This window comes from Notothenia coriiceps, unplaced genomic scaffold (genome assembly GCF_000735185.1).
Source record: "Notothenia coriiceps isolate Sejong01 unplaced genomic scaffold, NC01 NC01_scaffold00037380, whole genome shotgun sequence".
NCBI lineage: Eukaryota > Metazoa > Chordata > Actinopteri > Perciformes > Nototheniidae > Notothenia > Notothenia coriiceps.
This window is the reverse complement of record NW_011370081.1, coordinates 11,841-25,109: the sequence shown is the minus strand read 5'-3', so window position 1 is coordinate 25,109 and position 13,269 is coordinate 11,841. Positions and strand designations below refer to the sequence as shown.

Sequence of the window (13,269 nt, the reverse complement as noted above, 5' to 3'; positions counted from 1 at the left end):
TGCACCACCAACATCAAACGCAGCATCAGATGCAACAACATCAGCAGCAGCAGCAGCAGCAGCAGCAGCAGCAGCAGCAGCAGCAGCAGCAGCAGCAGCACCATCATCCACTTCAGCAGCCTCTCCAAATTCAGATCCCTGTTACCTCCATGTCATCCGGACAGACTTCAGGTGCAGCGATGCTCCAGCAGGGGGCGCTGCAGATACAGATCCCTCATCCACCTGCTGATTTAGTGGTTGAGAGAGCATTGGGGGTTGAACACGAGCACCTCCTGAAAATCAAAAGCATGCGGCAAACTCAACAGCTGGCTGAAGGCGATACATTGGTGTTTAGTGCCCCTCTGGAGCTCAGTAAGATGAACCCCCCGCCCCCCTACCCCGGGACAGTGGCTGCCGCTGTAGCAGCTGCAGCAGCTGCTGCCGCCTCAGCATCCGCTGCAGCCTCCAGTCTTGCATCTGGATCAGGAGGGGGCCCCAGTGGGACTCCTCCCCCTGGAGAACTGTCACTAAAGAAGGGCGAGTTCTCACTTTATCCTTCAGGTCAGCAACAAGCTCAGTACCCCACACCCCTGGGATATGAGAGGATAACAACATTTGACAGCAGTGGCAATGTGGAGGAAGTATGTCGTCCTCGAACACGCCTTGTCTGCAATCAGAATGTGTACACACTCCAGGGACCTGGCAGCTCCGCCACTCTCAGGGTCACCTCCTCCTCCTCAGCTGACAAGAAGAACCAGCTTCCCTACACCTCTGCCACACTCAACAGACTCACCGCACCTCGCTATTCCATACCCAGCGGAGACCCGCCCCCGTACCCTGACCCGGCTAATCAGAACAGTGCTGTTGGCAGGAACCCTGGACAGAGGCTTGACAGCAGTTTGATCCACGCCACTCTCAGGAGGAACAGCCGAGAGGCCGCTCTCAAAGTCTCTCAGATGCTGGAGGCGCCCAGGCCACTGCCTCCGAAGGCTAAGAACAGTAGTAGTAGTTCACTAGCAGCCTCCTTCCAGCAGAGGGTGCCAACAGCCTTATACACGTGCAGTCAGTGTAGCAGCGGATCTAGTGTCGGAAGCACTGCCCCAGGGAGCACTAATGGAATAGCTGGAGGAACTATAATCAGGCAGGATTTCCCTCCGGGCAACGGGGCACCACACAGCACAGTCATTGTTCACTCCAACAGCACCACTTCTCTGGCCTCGCAGTCCTCTTACAGCCTGCTGAGCGCTCTTGAAGGATCTGGGATCACAGGAGGAGGAAGTAACAGAGACAGGGCAGATTATGTGAATTCAGCATTTACTGAGGATGAAACACTGAACCAGTCATTGAGGAATCTGGCGCTAGGAGGAAATGATGCATCAGGACTAGTTGTGAAACGCCCACCTCCCTATCAGTGGGACCCAGCAGCCACAGAGGAGGTGTGGGTTCCTCAGGAACGGACAGCCACCCTGAGTACTGCTGGACCCCCCGGACCCCACAAACCACCTCCACTTATTCTTAGCCCTGCTCAGCACTTAGATGTGTCCAGGCTGCCTTTTGTCCTCTCTCCAAAGTCCCCCACCAGTCCAAGTGCTGCTTCATTTCAAGCTGCTGCGGCAGCCGCAGGATACCAAATCTCTCTCCAGTACCCTCCATCCTCTGCCTATCCTGGGGCCCAGCTACAGCCCATCCAAGGGTCCTCACGCCCCTGCTCCTCCCCAAAGGAGCTTGTTGCACCAGTACCCTTCTCACAGCAGGATGCAACCCTTGTCTTACCGCCTGGTTACCATGCAAACCTGGCAAACCTCACCTGCTGCCCTCTTCCACCCCTGTATCCAGGAGGAAGTTCTTGTGCCGGCCTCCCTATTCCCTCCATTGCCCTCCACACTCCTTGGGGTACATATAACTCTTGCCCTCCTATGTCCAGTCCTGCAGTGCCACTACCACCCAAAGCCTCCCACATGGCAGTAGACAAAAATGTCCTTTCGCCTCCTCCTCCACCCCCACCCCCTCCACCTCCACCTCCACCAGTAGAGCTGCAGGAGGCCATGGCAGACGCCGGGGAAGGCTTCCAGGAGGTGCTCTCCTTGACCGAGAGCCCTGTCCCACAGCGGTCTGATAAGTTTGTAAAGAAAAACCGCAAGCGAGTGGATGGGCGCGCCGAGGAGGTTAACGTGCCGCCTTTGCCTGAAGGGAGCAAGTCGAAAAAGGAGAGCAGAGCTTTGGGTGATTTCAACTCCCTTATCTCTAGTCCAAGGCTGGGAGGGAGGGACAAGAAGAAGCTGAAGGGACAGAAAGAGCAGCAGCTGAAGGCCAAGAAGCTGAGTAAGGGCACTGCCAACAGTGAGTTCCAAGACAGTTCAGAGAGTGAGCCAGAGCTCTTCATCAGTGGAGATGAGCTGCTCAATCAGTGCCAGAGTGGTAAGAAGGGCTGGAAGAGTAAGAGGAACCTGAGGGCTGCCAATGAGCTGGACGAGATAAAGTGTCGGAAGGCCAACGAGAAGGAGGACCGAGGGCTGGGCAGCCAGGGCTTCGTGTACGTCATGGCAAACAAGCAGCCACTGTGGAATGAAGCCACACAGGTGTACCAGCTGGACTTTGGTGGGCGCGTCACACAGGAGTCTGCCAAGAACTTTCAAATTGAACTGGAGGGCAGACAGGTAAGAGAGCTCTTAGTTAAAAAAATATCCCTCTCTCCACGATATTCATATGTATAGTTATTTGAAACACTGGGATATCTGTATTCATTGTTTTCTTTGTTTGTTTCTCTACACAGGTGATGCAGTTCGGCAGGATAGATGGCAATGCCTATATCCTGGACTTTCAGTATCCCTTCTCTGCTGTGCAGGCCTTTGCAGTGGCTTTAGCCAATGTTACTCAACGCCTCAAATGAGATGTCCCCTCCCTACTTACCCTGAGTTATATCTGGGATTTAAATGCAATCTGTTGGAGGGGCACAGTTGTTTCATTTGAGATTAATAATCTTTGATTTAGAGAGGAGACTTAAATCAGCCCGGGTTCATAGAAAGAGATACAATCATTCTGCACTACACAATGCTGCCACTAGAGTTGGTGCAATAAGCATTGCTTGCATTTGCCAAGGTCGCCCTCAGTCAGTGGCTCCTTGCAATGCATGTAGGGCCAAAGAGCTGAGCTTTGGTAATCATCATGCAAATAAATGCTGCTTTAGCTAGTAGAAGCTTATAGACATGATAACCTGTAAACAGAGAGGAATTGTCGAGGTGCAGTTTTCAAAAGAAGCAGCAGTAATACTTGAAAACCACACTCTGGAGATCACAGTTGTTTATTTCCCAGAGCGCACAGGTACTACTGGGCACTGAAATCCATTGCTGTACAAACTTCAGTGAAACAGTTACCACTTTATTATACTGCTTTTGCTTTTAGGATTTTATTAAATGGCAGAGAGTAGGAGGGTCTTTTTGTTTTTACTCTCTGCCATTCCTTTTGTTACTATCTCAATACTATCTTGGCTGGAATTGAGGCTTAGATATATGCATCATTTAGGAGCACTACTAAGAGGTCACACTTTTCACTGTAGTAAAAGGTGTGTCACTGTTAAACACTTGGGAAGGTCGAGGAGTAAATATAGATGAGTTGAACTGCAGTCGTTTCCACATAGTTTCCTGGGACTTTGAAGGAAGAAGAAATGTTACTCCGCTACATGGATTAATTTAAATGTAATGTACATTTTGTTCTTTATCTATTCAGATATGAATTTTAACGTTATTGTCATTGTTTGTGATATCCAATCTTCATACCCTGTCAACATTGTTTTCAACTTACCTGTTTTATTTGGGAGAACTAGGGGCTGAATTTGAATATTACTCTGTAGTCCAGAATAATTCAGGAGGGAGGGGTGGACTGAATAGCTTTGACTGATATATCCTGTACTTAGGGAAATACCTACATACGCTGACATTGTCGTAAAAGAAGTCGCCAGGCCTGGATTGAACAACTTAACCTCTGGCATGATGTGATTTGTCACCTGCTGCCACTTCTGTGAAGTGAGTGTGTAGTTTGCTCCTGCTCTTCAAATACCACACTAAACATACAAGCAAGGTACAGGAATTATTTTTGTATATTTCACCTATGCCATTTCATACTCTTTTCAGAAGTCATGTAAATACATATCAGTCATGATGTAAATGTTGTAAAGAGACTTGGGTGACTTTGACAGATGTCTGTTTACGCCTGTCTCCACTGTGTTTTAAGTGTCATTTCAGGTGTGGAGCGTCGCTGTAGTACTGTTCAGCTCAACAGCTACAACCACAAACAAAAACAAGTTAAGACTTAAGCTGAAATCATTGTCACTGAATCTTTGAAGTCAGAACTCCAATGAAGGATGAAGCTATTGAAATCTGTTCATTTAGAAAGCTGACACTAATATCTGAAAAGCTGTTTTTTTCTTTCTTCTTTAAGGCAGTCACGCTTGTCTTTGTGTTGAACTAAGAACACAGAGCAGGATAGGAGCATGGGCAGTCAATTATTAGCCACATTGCCAAAATAAATAAATAGATTTTTATCAATTTAAAGGAATACTTCATCATGTTGACCTTGAAACCTTGAAGAAACAACAACAAATTGTAAATCGTAATGAGTAATTGATGTACAAATTATCATTACGGGGTTGAAATATTCCTTAAAGCTGGTAGCCAAACAAAAAAGGGCAGTAATATTGGGTAGGTGAGATCATATTCACCTTTAACTTTTGTGCCAAAATATCCATTTGCTAAGATTTATAGTAAAAAAATGGGCCTAGAAGAAAGTGTAACTTGATATAAAGAAATGTATAACTTTGGACCAGCTATGTTTTGGTCTTTGAATTGATGAGATTATTAAATTCTTTAGTGTGAGCTTTATTTATCACAACCAGATGCATGTCTGTCAGAGGGGGTGGGGGCTGTAGGGATGGGGGATACAATACATAATTAAAAAAGTCTCTTCTGATCCAAAAAAAAGAACATGAGCATGTCATGAAGAAAATATCCATTTTCTGTGTTAGTTGTGCAATATTTTCTTGGGAGGGGGGGGTCCTTTGTTATCACTTTTGACCACAGTTTGATACCATTCTTTTAGTTCAGCATCTCAGTTGCATTTTATTTATGAGATTATTTCCTGAAGGAGATATAGTATCTATACATACTGTATATTGTGGAGTTTTCTGAACATTTCCTTGTGTTGATAAAACAGGTGGTTACAAGTGTAGCTCAGACGATGAGATGGGGTTTGGTCGGGGGCGGGGTTCGGGCAAGTTTTCTGTGTTTTGTGAAGTTTGCTTTGGATGGAAAGATGTGAATGAGTAAGTGCCCAGTTTAGTGTAGTTGGTAGACTAGTTATGTAGAGTGTAACTGTTAAGTCAAGGTGTGTCTGTATTCAACTGTGCAGTCTACCAATCCCATCAGTGTTAAATCTATTATCTTTAAACGTGTGTGTTCATGGCTTCTTACACATACACACACATCATTCACTCACAAGTGTAAACCACTGAGTTCATGTTCAGAATTGCCTCTATGGACTTAGGTTAAGGATTCACTTTAAACGGATTTTACGAGATGACCTGTTGTAGATATTGTAGGATTTGGCTTTTCTTTAGAAAAGGTATGTGCTTTGTATTTGTAGTTGTAGACTTAAATGACAAAAACACTTGAAAAGAATCTGAGTCTGATTTGGTGACTGAACGTTTATAGTGAATGGATAGTAAGGCATGCCATGTAAATTATTTTATAATTGTATATGTCACGCATCTTTTGAATAAAACGTCATTGTTTCCGAAATAAGATGTGTCCTGTCTCTTAAATATATTCAGTATTATGTTGAATTTATAGATGGGATTATTATTACCCTGCCAGCTGGACTAGAGTTTACACAAGGTGGCTCTATTGTGTCAAACAGCAAACATTATGATATTTCATAACAGGAGAAGCACAGGTGGAGGACAAAGTCAACTAAGCTCAATTTCCCAAATATATTCTGGCCATGTCAGACAAACCTGACAACGTGGACTCGGGTAAATTTACTTTTTCACAATTATGTTTTATAGTTTTAAGTTATAGTCATACTTGTGAAAAGGTGTCTAATGTCTCACAATTTAGCTTTCTATAGCTACTATTTATGAAAGAAACTCATCATTACAAAAAAATGTGTAAGAATTGTATGTTTTTGCTATGATTAACCATAATTTACTGGGTTTCTACTTCTGCCCATGTACTGCTATGTTCTGCATACGTTTCTGTGTTTTAATTTGACTGTAATTGATATGCATTACATCATTATTATTTTAAAAAAAAAAACAGCTTCCTTGCTTAGTCTTGCCTATTTATGCACTGTCTTCAAGAATGAACCTGAATAAATACACACAAAAAAACTAAATGAGGGATCTCCACACCCCGACTAGACACTAATTTGGGTTTGGATATATAAAAATATACTCTATATGCTTTTATATTCGGAGTATGTAAAGGCAGTAACTAATGGTTGGTTATAGACAGGGGCGGTCTGGGACTACAAATCAGCCCGGGACTCTCGACCGGCCCACTTCGGTACCTCAAGTAAATACCGCTGGTCAATTGTCGACGGACGGACGGACGGACGGACGGGGTGCTAGTGACTTAACTCGGAGGTAGACATTAAGGGTAAAATGCATGCATTGTATTATCACTGGCCAACAAATAGACTACTAATGAATAAAATTAACACATTTGTTGCAATAGTAATTTATGCACTAACTACATTACTACTTGTACTACAACATTTGAATCATCAGTTCTTCCTCATTTTCCTCAATTGTTCATATTTGGTTTATTAAAATAATGATAGTGTGGTCATTGTTAAAAAATGTCTGCTATTATGAGTGTTATTATTTGTATAATGCACTTTCTGCCTTCCTGTCATTAGGAGTTAGAAATGTAATGGCTATGTAATAGATTAGATTAGAACCTTCATTATCCTAAACTGCTGGGACATTTCGCCAATACCTTTATATTGTCTACTCTTCACTTACTTGTCAGCATAGGTCGGCATTGATGTACAGAGCCGACAGAAGACCTTGTTTATATTGGCATCATATTGAGAGGTGCAGTGACGCGTCCTAAAACCAGGAAGTAAGCTGCTGGTTCCCTCGACAGAAAGCAATGGGATTTCTCCACAGGGTTTTGGAAAATAGCTGGAAATAAGGTCTGTGGAAAACAAACCTGTTTGATAAATGCACGTTTTGTTCAGCCGGATAATCTCCACATGTCTACCCTACTTTTATCATTTTCATGCTATAAAGGAACTACAGCCGAGTCCAGCAGCACTAAAAGGGTTTTAGGACGCGTCACTGCACTAGAAGCCAACTCCATCGATCAAGCTGGCTGAAACTTTCTCTCCCTCTTCTTCTCATGCTCCCTGTCACTGTCCTTAACTCCTCCGGTGACTTTCTTTTATTTGAGGATTGTTTTTTGCCCGGCGCTTGGCCGGTTACCGCTGGTATTAAGAACACTTTGGCGAATGGTTAGGTGGCGCGATAGTCTGTAGTGAAGGAGCGCGCTCACGGGAGCCTGCTCGCGCTGCGCTCCGCTGTTTGCTTTTCACCCAACAACGACAACCGACTCACGGGACGCCATGTTGTAGCGTTCATAAACGAAACAATTTAACTAAATTGCTAGTCAAAATACAAATACCACAGGACAATTCTTTTTTTTAAAGCAATATTTTTAGTGGCCTGAGCGGGCAAGTGGAAAGTACGTGATGCTGGCCCGGGGTGTCTAAATAGTGCTTCGGGGCCAGCGGGCCATTTATAATGTCGAGCCCTGCCGGTTACCGGCCGGCCCACATCGTCCGACCGGCCCACTTCAGTACCGGCCCATCGGGATTCGTCCCGAACGTCTCGACGTCCCGATGGCCAGTCCGCCCCTGGTTATAGACAAAAGGCAGCTTGTGAGTGGAGGACTAATATATTTGGATAAACCCCTGATAAAGATGTGTGTGTGGTGTCTCTGTCCGCGGTGCTGAACTCTGATCACGTGATCCTCCTCCCGTGTGTTTCCGCCCCCTCTTATCCTTTTTTTTCTTCCTTTGAACCGACACAAACAAAAAAGCTTCGGCTGCATTTTCAATTAAACGGCGTTAACAAAACAGCCATCATTGTGCTGCTGTCCACAGGCCTCGGTTTGTTTTCCCCTACGCCATTTTCATCCGGCAGACGGCTCGGTGTCTCATAATGGACGCAGACTACTCGTCCAGCCTGGAGAACCCCCTGTACAGCGAGCTGAAGTACTTCTGCAGGAAGATCCAGGAGGCCTACCACGAGCTGAAGGAGGACCTGACACCTTTCCGGGATGATCGCTTTTACAGGTGGCTCTCCTGTTTATCTACTCACACAATGGAGGATCAATTTCCCCCTGCATTACAGAAGCAAATATGTTTGGTTTTGTATGCTGTGACATAGGATTTAACAACCTGCACCTTCCAACAATAAGCGGAGCCTATATATTGTCAGCCTCACTGGTGATTATGGTTGATGCTAACGAGATGTGTTCATTACTTATTATGTGGATTTATATACATTTCATAATCTCGTTAGTTTATATTTTAGATGGTGCAGACTAAAGGGAAATAGCAGTCCTCATATGTATTCATTAAAAAAAGGTAAATAGGTGAATACTTTGCATTTGACACATTCTCAGTATCAGAATTAATATTTGACAATCTCACATTTATAAGGGGTAAAGAGGCCTTTGGATTCCTATCAATGGCAACAAGTGAAGGGATTGTATCTGCATTAGCTGGTGGTGAATAATAATAGGCATTTAAAAAAAATGTCATGTTGTCGTTAAAATGTAAAGACTAATTAAAATAATTAAAGTAACTAGCTCATTAATTCTTTTTTGTTTTTTGCTTGACGTTAACGTATGACGTGGTCGTATATTACGCATGCTGCCTGTGACTCTCTCACGTAGGGGACGTTCATCTCATGTTGTCAAAAGATATTTAAAAAGAAATGTTCCTCTGCCTCAACTTTTCTGACATTATCAGCAGTAGGGAAAAATTAAAGGATGTTTCCAAATGTAAAATTAACCTTTGATATGGTTGGATGATTTAAGCCATGACAGAACATTTGAGCAACATACATCATACATCTGTATATGTTTACAAGCCAAATACCCCTTACTGATTTGTCACATAGACTTTGTAAACATACGTTTTCAAAAATAATATACCAATAAAAAAAGCTATAGCATGTGTAAGGGTAATGTATTGCCTGTAAAGTATAATAATAATAATAATAATAATAATACATTGGATTTTTATAGCGCTTTTCCTATTGCTCAAACGCTTTACATAAAATCAGAACCGAAACAGTACAAAAGAGTTTGAAAACTAGAGTGAACAAGTGAGTTGTGTATGCAAATCTAGATAACAAACTGTACTTCAAATATTCCTTTTATATTTTAGCCATTTTTTTGTTTTTTATGTTTTTGACTTCCTGCATGTCATATCATGTTAAATATAGGATATTTTTTGTTTTACCAATCTTTTTGAGGGACATGAAAAATATGTTCAATGAAAATACGACCATCGACATACTACAAAGACTTAAAACGTATTTTTGCAGAATAAAACTAGTCTCAGCCACAAATACAAATATCACCTTTATATCTAACCTTCGAGCAGCAGCTTTAAATTGCGACCGCTTCTTAGCAAGTCCCTCTGAAAAGGAAAGCCCCTGTCACGTGATGCAGGCCCCTCCCCTTTGATGACGTTGCATTCCAGTAGTCTACACCGGTCGTCGCAGGCTGATGTTGATACACGGACTACACGGATGTGGATTCACTACCACATTTTAACGTTTTTCCTCGGTATTGAGACTACGAACCGACAGAAATGGAGCTGTAAGTTTACGCTTTGTTCAGCGGATACTCCCGGGATTTGTCCCCGGTGTTTTATATGTGTGGGAGACCCTGTAGGACACCAGTATGTAGCTGTTTTCTGACATCTGTTACTGCTAGCATAAACTAGCATGGATGCTAGCAGTGTTGACACATCCGATCCTTAATTAACCACAAAATAAACGTTATCTTTTGTGTGTTCTCTAACCAATGTCTTCCTATGACAGATTGGCCCCCATGCGGCTCTACACCCTGTCCAAAAGACATTTTGTCTTGGTCTTCGTTTGCTTTCTGATCTGCTTTGGCCTCACAGTCTTTATTGGGATTACAGGTATGTCTAATATAAACATGTCTGCAATACTGTGGCCCAAGCTGGGTGTTAGTCATAAGTCATTTTAATTAACACAGGTTTTTAGATACAAGAAAGAAAGTCCTTCTGCAATAAAGCATGATGGCACAATCAAAATTGTATTTTATTTGTATCACTACAATGCTTATTTCTGGATAGTCCAGTAATTCATATTGTAAAGAATGTGTCATTTATATGTGTTGCTTTTTTGTTTAGGTCCTAGGACTATTGCTGAGCAAGAGCACAATGGTGATCAGTTGGTTCTCAAAAACTTCTCAGTTAAGGTAAGGTAAAGTCAATCTGATTTATTGGGATGTTTTGTTATCATCACATACATTGTTGTTTACCCTGGGATTTATTCCGCTTTAAATTAATTTGAAACCTTTACATTTTGTGTTAAAAGAAAACCTTTACGTTTTGTTTTATGTTATAAGCAAACACGTCTACTAACTACTGGGATAACATGTGTAACATCCTGTGTGTTTAATGACTTGAGTATCCTTTTTAATGATGTCATTCATTGTATGTTTACAGACCGGGCCATTCAATCTAGTTTCTTCTCCGCTCACCACCTACAACCAGCAGCTATGGCTCACCTGTTTGATACAGGCTGAACACAGCAATAGTAAGAATGAGCTACAGATGTTTAACATGAGCGTAAAATGTGGAGCACATATGACACACATCAAAAAGCTTCCTTATTATTTTGCAAGCACGACTGTCTTTTGTTAACAACAACATGTTCTGTCATCTGTGTCAGTGGGAGATTTCCAGCAGCCTTTCGAAATCAATGTGGAGCTGAAGGGAGTGATGCAGGACGCCAGCGTGATTCACATCAACACCGCGCACCAGAAATCACGAACGCTACACTGCGGGGCTGTAAGTGACAATCAGGAAACCCAGCCTCCTTCCTCTCTCACAGTATGCTCGTTTATCATTAATCATTTAGTCAAGCAGTAGCAGAGCGAGTTTATGAAATGTCATCTATGATATGAGGTTGCAATATAGTGGTGAGTGCTGTTGGATATACAGTGAACATACAGTTAGATTGTTGATTGAAAGGGAAGTGACGCAACGTTCCCTGTCTCCTTACAGAAATGTGATGAGATCATTGTGCTCCATCTTGGCTATCTGAACTACACCCAGTACCAGGTTATGGTCAGCTTCAAAGGCCTTGAAAATATCACATATGAAATCAAGGTCAAGTTTTCGGTAAGTGAAAGACACTGACACGATTCTTCTTCCAGCTCATGAAAACAAATTCTGTGATATTGTTTTTTTGTTTCTGCATAATATTTGATATACTTTTACTTTCATTAAGGCTTGAGCTCACATTTCAGCACAGCCTCTTTTACTCTTCTGTTTCTTTCTCAGTGGAAAACGTACAACCCAACCTTCTCGCAAGTGGAGATCTGGTTCCGGTTTGTCTTTGTGGTGTTAACCTTCATGGTGACGGTAAGAGCAAATGTGAATTTTTATTTATATCACATAACCAATATTCCAGGTCACCAAAGCGTGGCAATGAAAGATAGCCAACTAGTGTAAATCAGTGACTTAAATCAATGTTTGCCTAATGCAGGACTAACATTTCTTTCCCTGAATGTTGCAGTGTATGTTTGCACACTCACTGAGGAAGTTTTCTATGAGGGATTGGGGCATAGAGCAGAAGTGGATGTCTGTCCTGCTTCCTTTGCTGCTACTCTACAACGGTGAGCTTCATCATTCACATTTGACCCTTAAAACACAACCTGTACAATCTGGCTTCCCCATTATATCACCTTTTTCAATCATTGCAGCTGCAACTTTTAATCTGCACAACCAAAGAGCTGTGTTTTTAATGTGTCAACTGCAAATGTTTATCAGTCTTATTCATTGTAAAATAAGTCCTACTTAAAGGTGGGGTGCGTTGCTAATTGTGTTTTGTTGTTCAGATCCATTTTTCCCGCTGTCATTCCTGGTGAACAGCTGGTTTCCAGGAACGTTAGACGCTTTCTTCCAGGCTCTGTTCCTGTGCTCCCTGCTGCTCTTCTGGCTCTGTGTTTATCATGGCATCAGGGTTCAGGTGGGTCCAGTACTACACTTTTAGTTTTAAAAGGTTTTTAAGGTTACATCTATCCTATGTATTTTGTTACGTTCTGTACTTCCATTATCTCACATTTTCGCAACATTTACAAACCTAGAGAAATCAGTGATTATACTAAATGTTTGGTTTCATTTGATTGTTTGTAATGACCACATATCCCCTTTGTGCATTAATCGGCGTTGTGGTTCTCTTTAGGAAGCTGTCATTAATTCACTTTTTATCCAGGTTAAATCCACATGTTTACAATACGCTTTTTAGGCATTTTGTAGCTATATCTTTTTTAACTGGATAAAGGTTTAGTTGTATACTTTTATTTGAAGTTATCAGGTAACAAGCTGACCAAACCTTAGCATCAGAAACACGTACATTTTCATCATGAAAGTGTTTTATTCAGTGTTCGATCATTTAGAGCAGCTTTTTTGTTTGTTTTTGAGAGGAGGAGACCTCTGTGTATAATTTGGCAGACAGCAAAGACAAAAACTCCCATGATCCCCGGCTACTTCACCCCCAAACTTCTGTTGTTATTGTTTGGTTTGAGTGACTCCTCATGGCAGAAAATGACACATTGCGCATATAAGCGTTTCCTCTAATTTTAAGCTTTTACAAATCTTATTTCATTTGTTTATGTTGTTTCCACAGGGTGAGAGGAAATGTCTGACCTTCTACCTGCCTAAGCTGGTCCTTGTAGGTCTCCTGTGGCTCTCAGCTGTCACACTGGGCATATGGCAAACGTAAGTCTGACCCAACTGTCCACTAACCGCCTGATTAATAATGTTAATCACAACAGGACTGAATACATCTCAGTGATGCAAATTAGTCGCTTTTCGGCGCCTCCCGCTTTTTTAACGCTGCTTTGGGTGACTTGTGTAATTCGTGGAGAACCGAAGAGTTTTCGTTTTGGGGGGGGGTGGGGGTCCGTCCGTTAGTCCGTCCGTTAGTCCGTTCGACTGACGGACAACTTCTCACTTCAA

The 13,269-nt window shown here is 42.5% G+C and overlaps 2 protein-coding genes across 3 annotated transcripts in view; both read left to right on the top strand.

Annotated features, from left to right (window-relative positions):
- Positions 1-7: 7 nt before the first annotated feature.
- tulp4a (TUB like protein 4a) lies at positions 8-5,774 on the top strand. The gene is made up of 2 exons (XM_010796951.1): positions 8-2,636; positions 2,753-5,774. The coding sequence occupies exons 1-2, from the start codon at positions 30-32 to the stop codon at positions 2,867-2,869; spliced, it is 2,724 nt and encodes a 907-aa protein (XP_010795253.1). The 5' UTR covers positions 8-29; the 3' UTR covers positions 2,870-5,774.
- Positions 5,775-7,980: 2,206 nt separating this feature from the next.
- Positions 7,981-13,269, top strand: part of tmem181 (transmembrane protein 181) — an 11,242-nt gene continuing 5,953 nt past the window's right edge. Inside the window, exons 1-10 of one of the 2 annotated variants that reach the window (XM_010796947.1) lie at positions 7,981-8,331; positions 10,094-10,197; positions 10,432-10,499; positions 10,750-10,840; positions 10,976-11,094; positions 11,311-11,427; positions 11,590-11,670; positions 11,825-11,924; positions 12,147-12,277; positions 12,938-13,029. In XM_010796947.1, the coding sequence (XP_010795249.1) occupies positions 8,198-8,331; positions 10,094-10,197; positions 10,432-10,499; positions 10,750-10,840; positions 10,976-11,094; positions 11,311-11,427; positions 11,590-11,670; positions 11,825-11,924; positions 12,147-12,277; positions 12,938-13,029 (1,037 nt within the window). In that variant the 5' untranslated portion in view covers positions 7,981-8,197. Of the gene's footprint in view, positions 8,332-9,738; positions 9,870-10,093; positions 10,198-10,431; positions 10,500-10,749; positions 10,841-10,975; positions 11,095-11,310; positions 11,428-11,589; positions 11,671-11,824; positions 11,925-12,146; positions 12,278-12,937; positions 13,030-13,269 lie in introns of those variants that run through there. The other variant, XM_010796948.1, reaches the window with a different exon arrangement.

Coding starts and splice junctions, on each gene's coding strand:
- tulp4a (XM_010796951.1), top strand. CDS start 30: ATGCAACAACATCAGCAGCAGCAGCAGCAGCAGCAGCAGCAGCAGCAG. Junction 2,637..2,752: donor TTGAACTGGAGGGCAGACAG/GTAAGAGAGCTC, acceptor TTCTCTACACAG/GTGATGCAGTTCGGCAGGAT.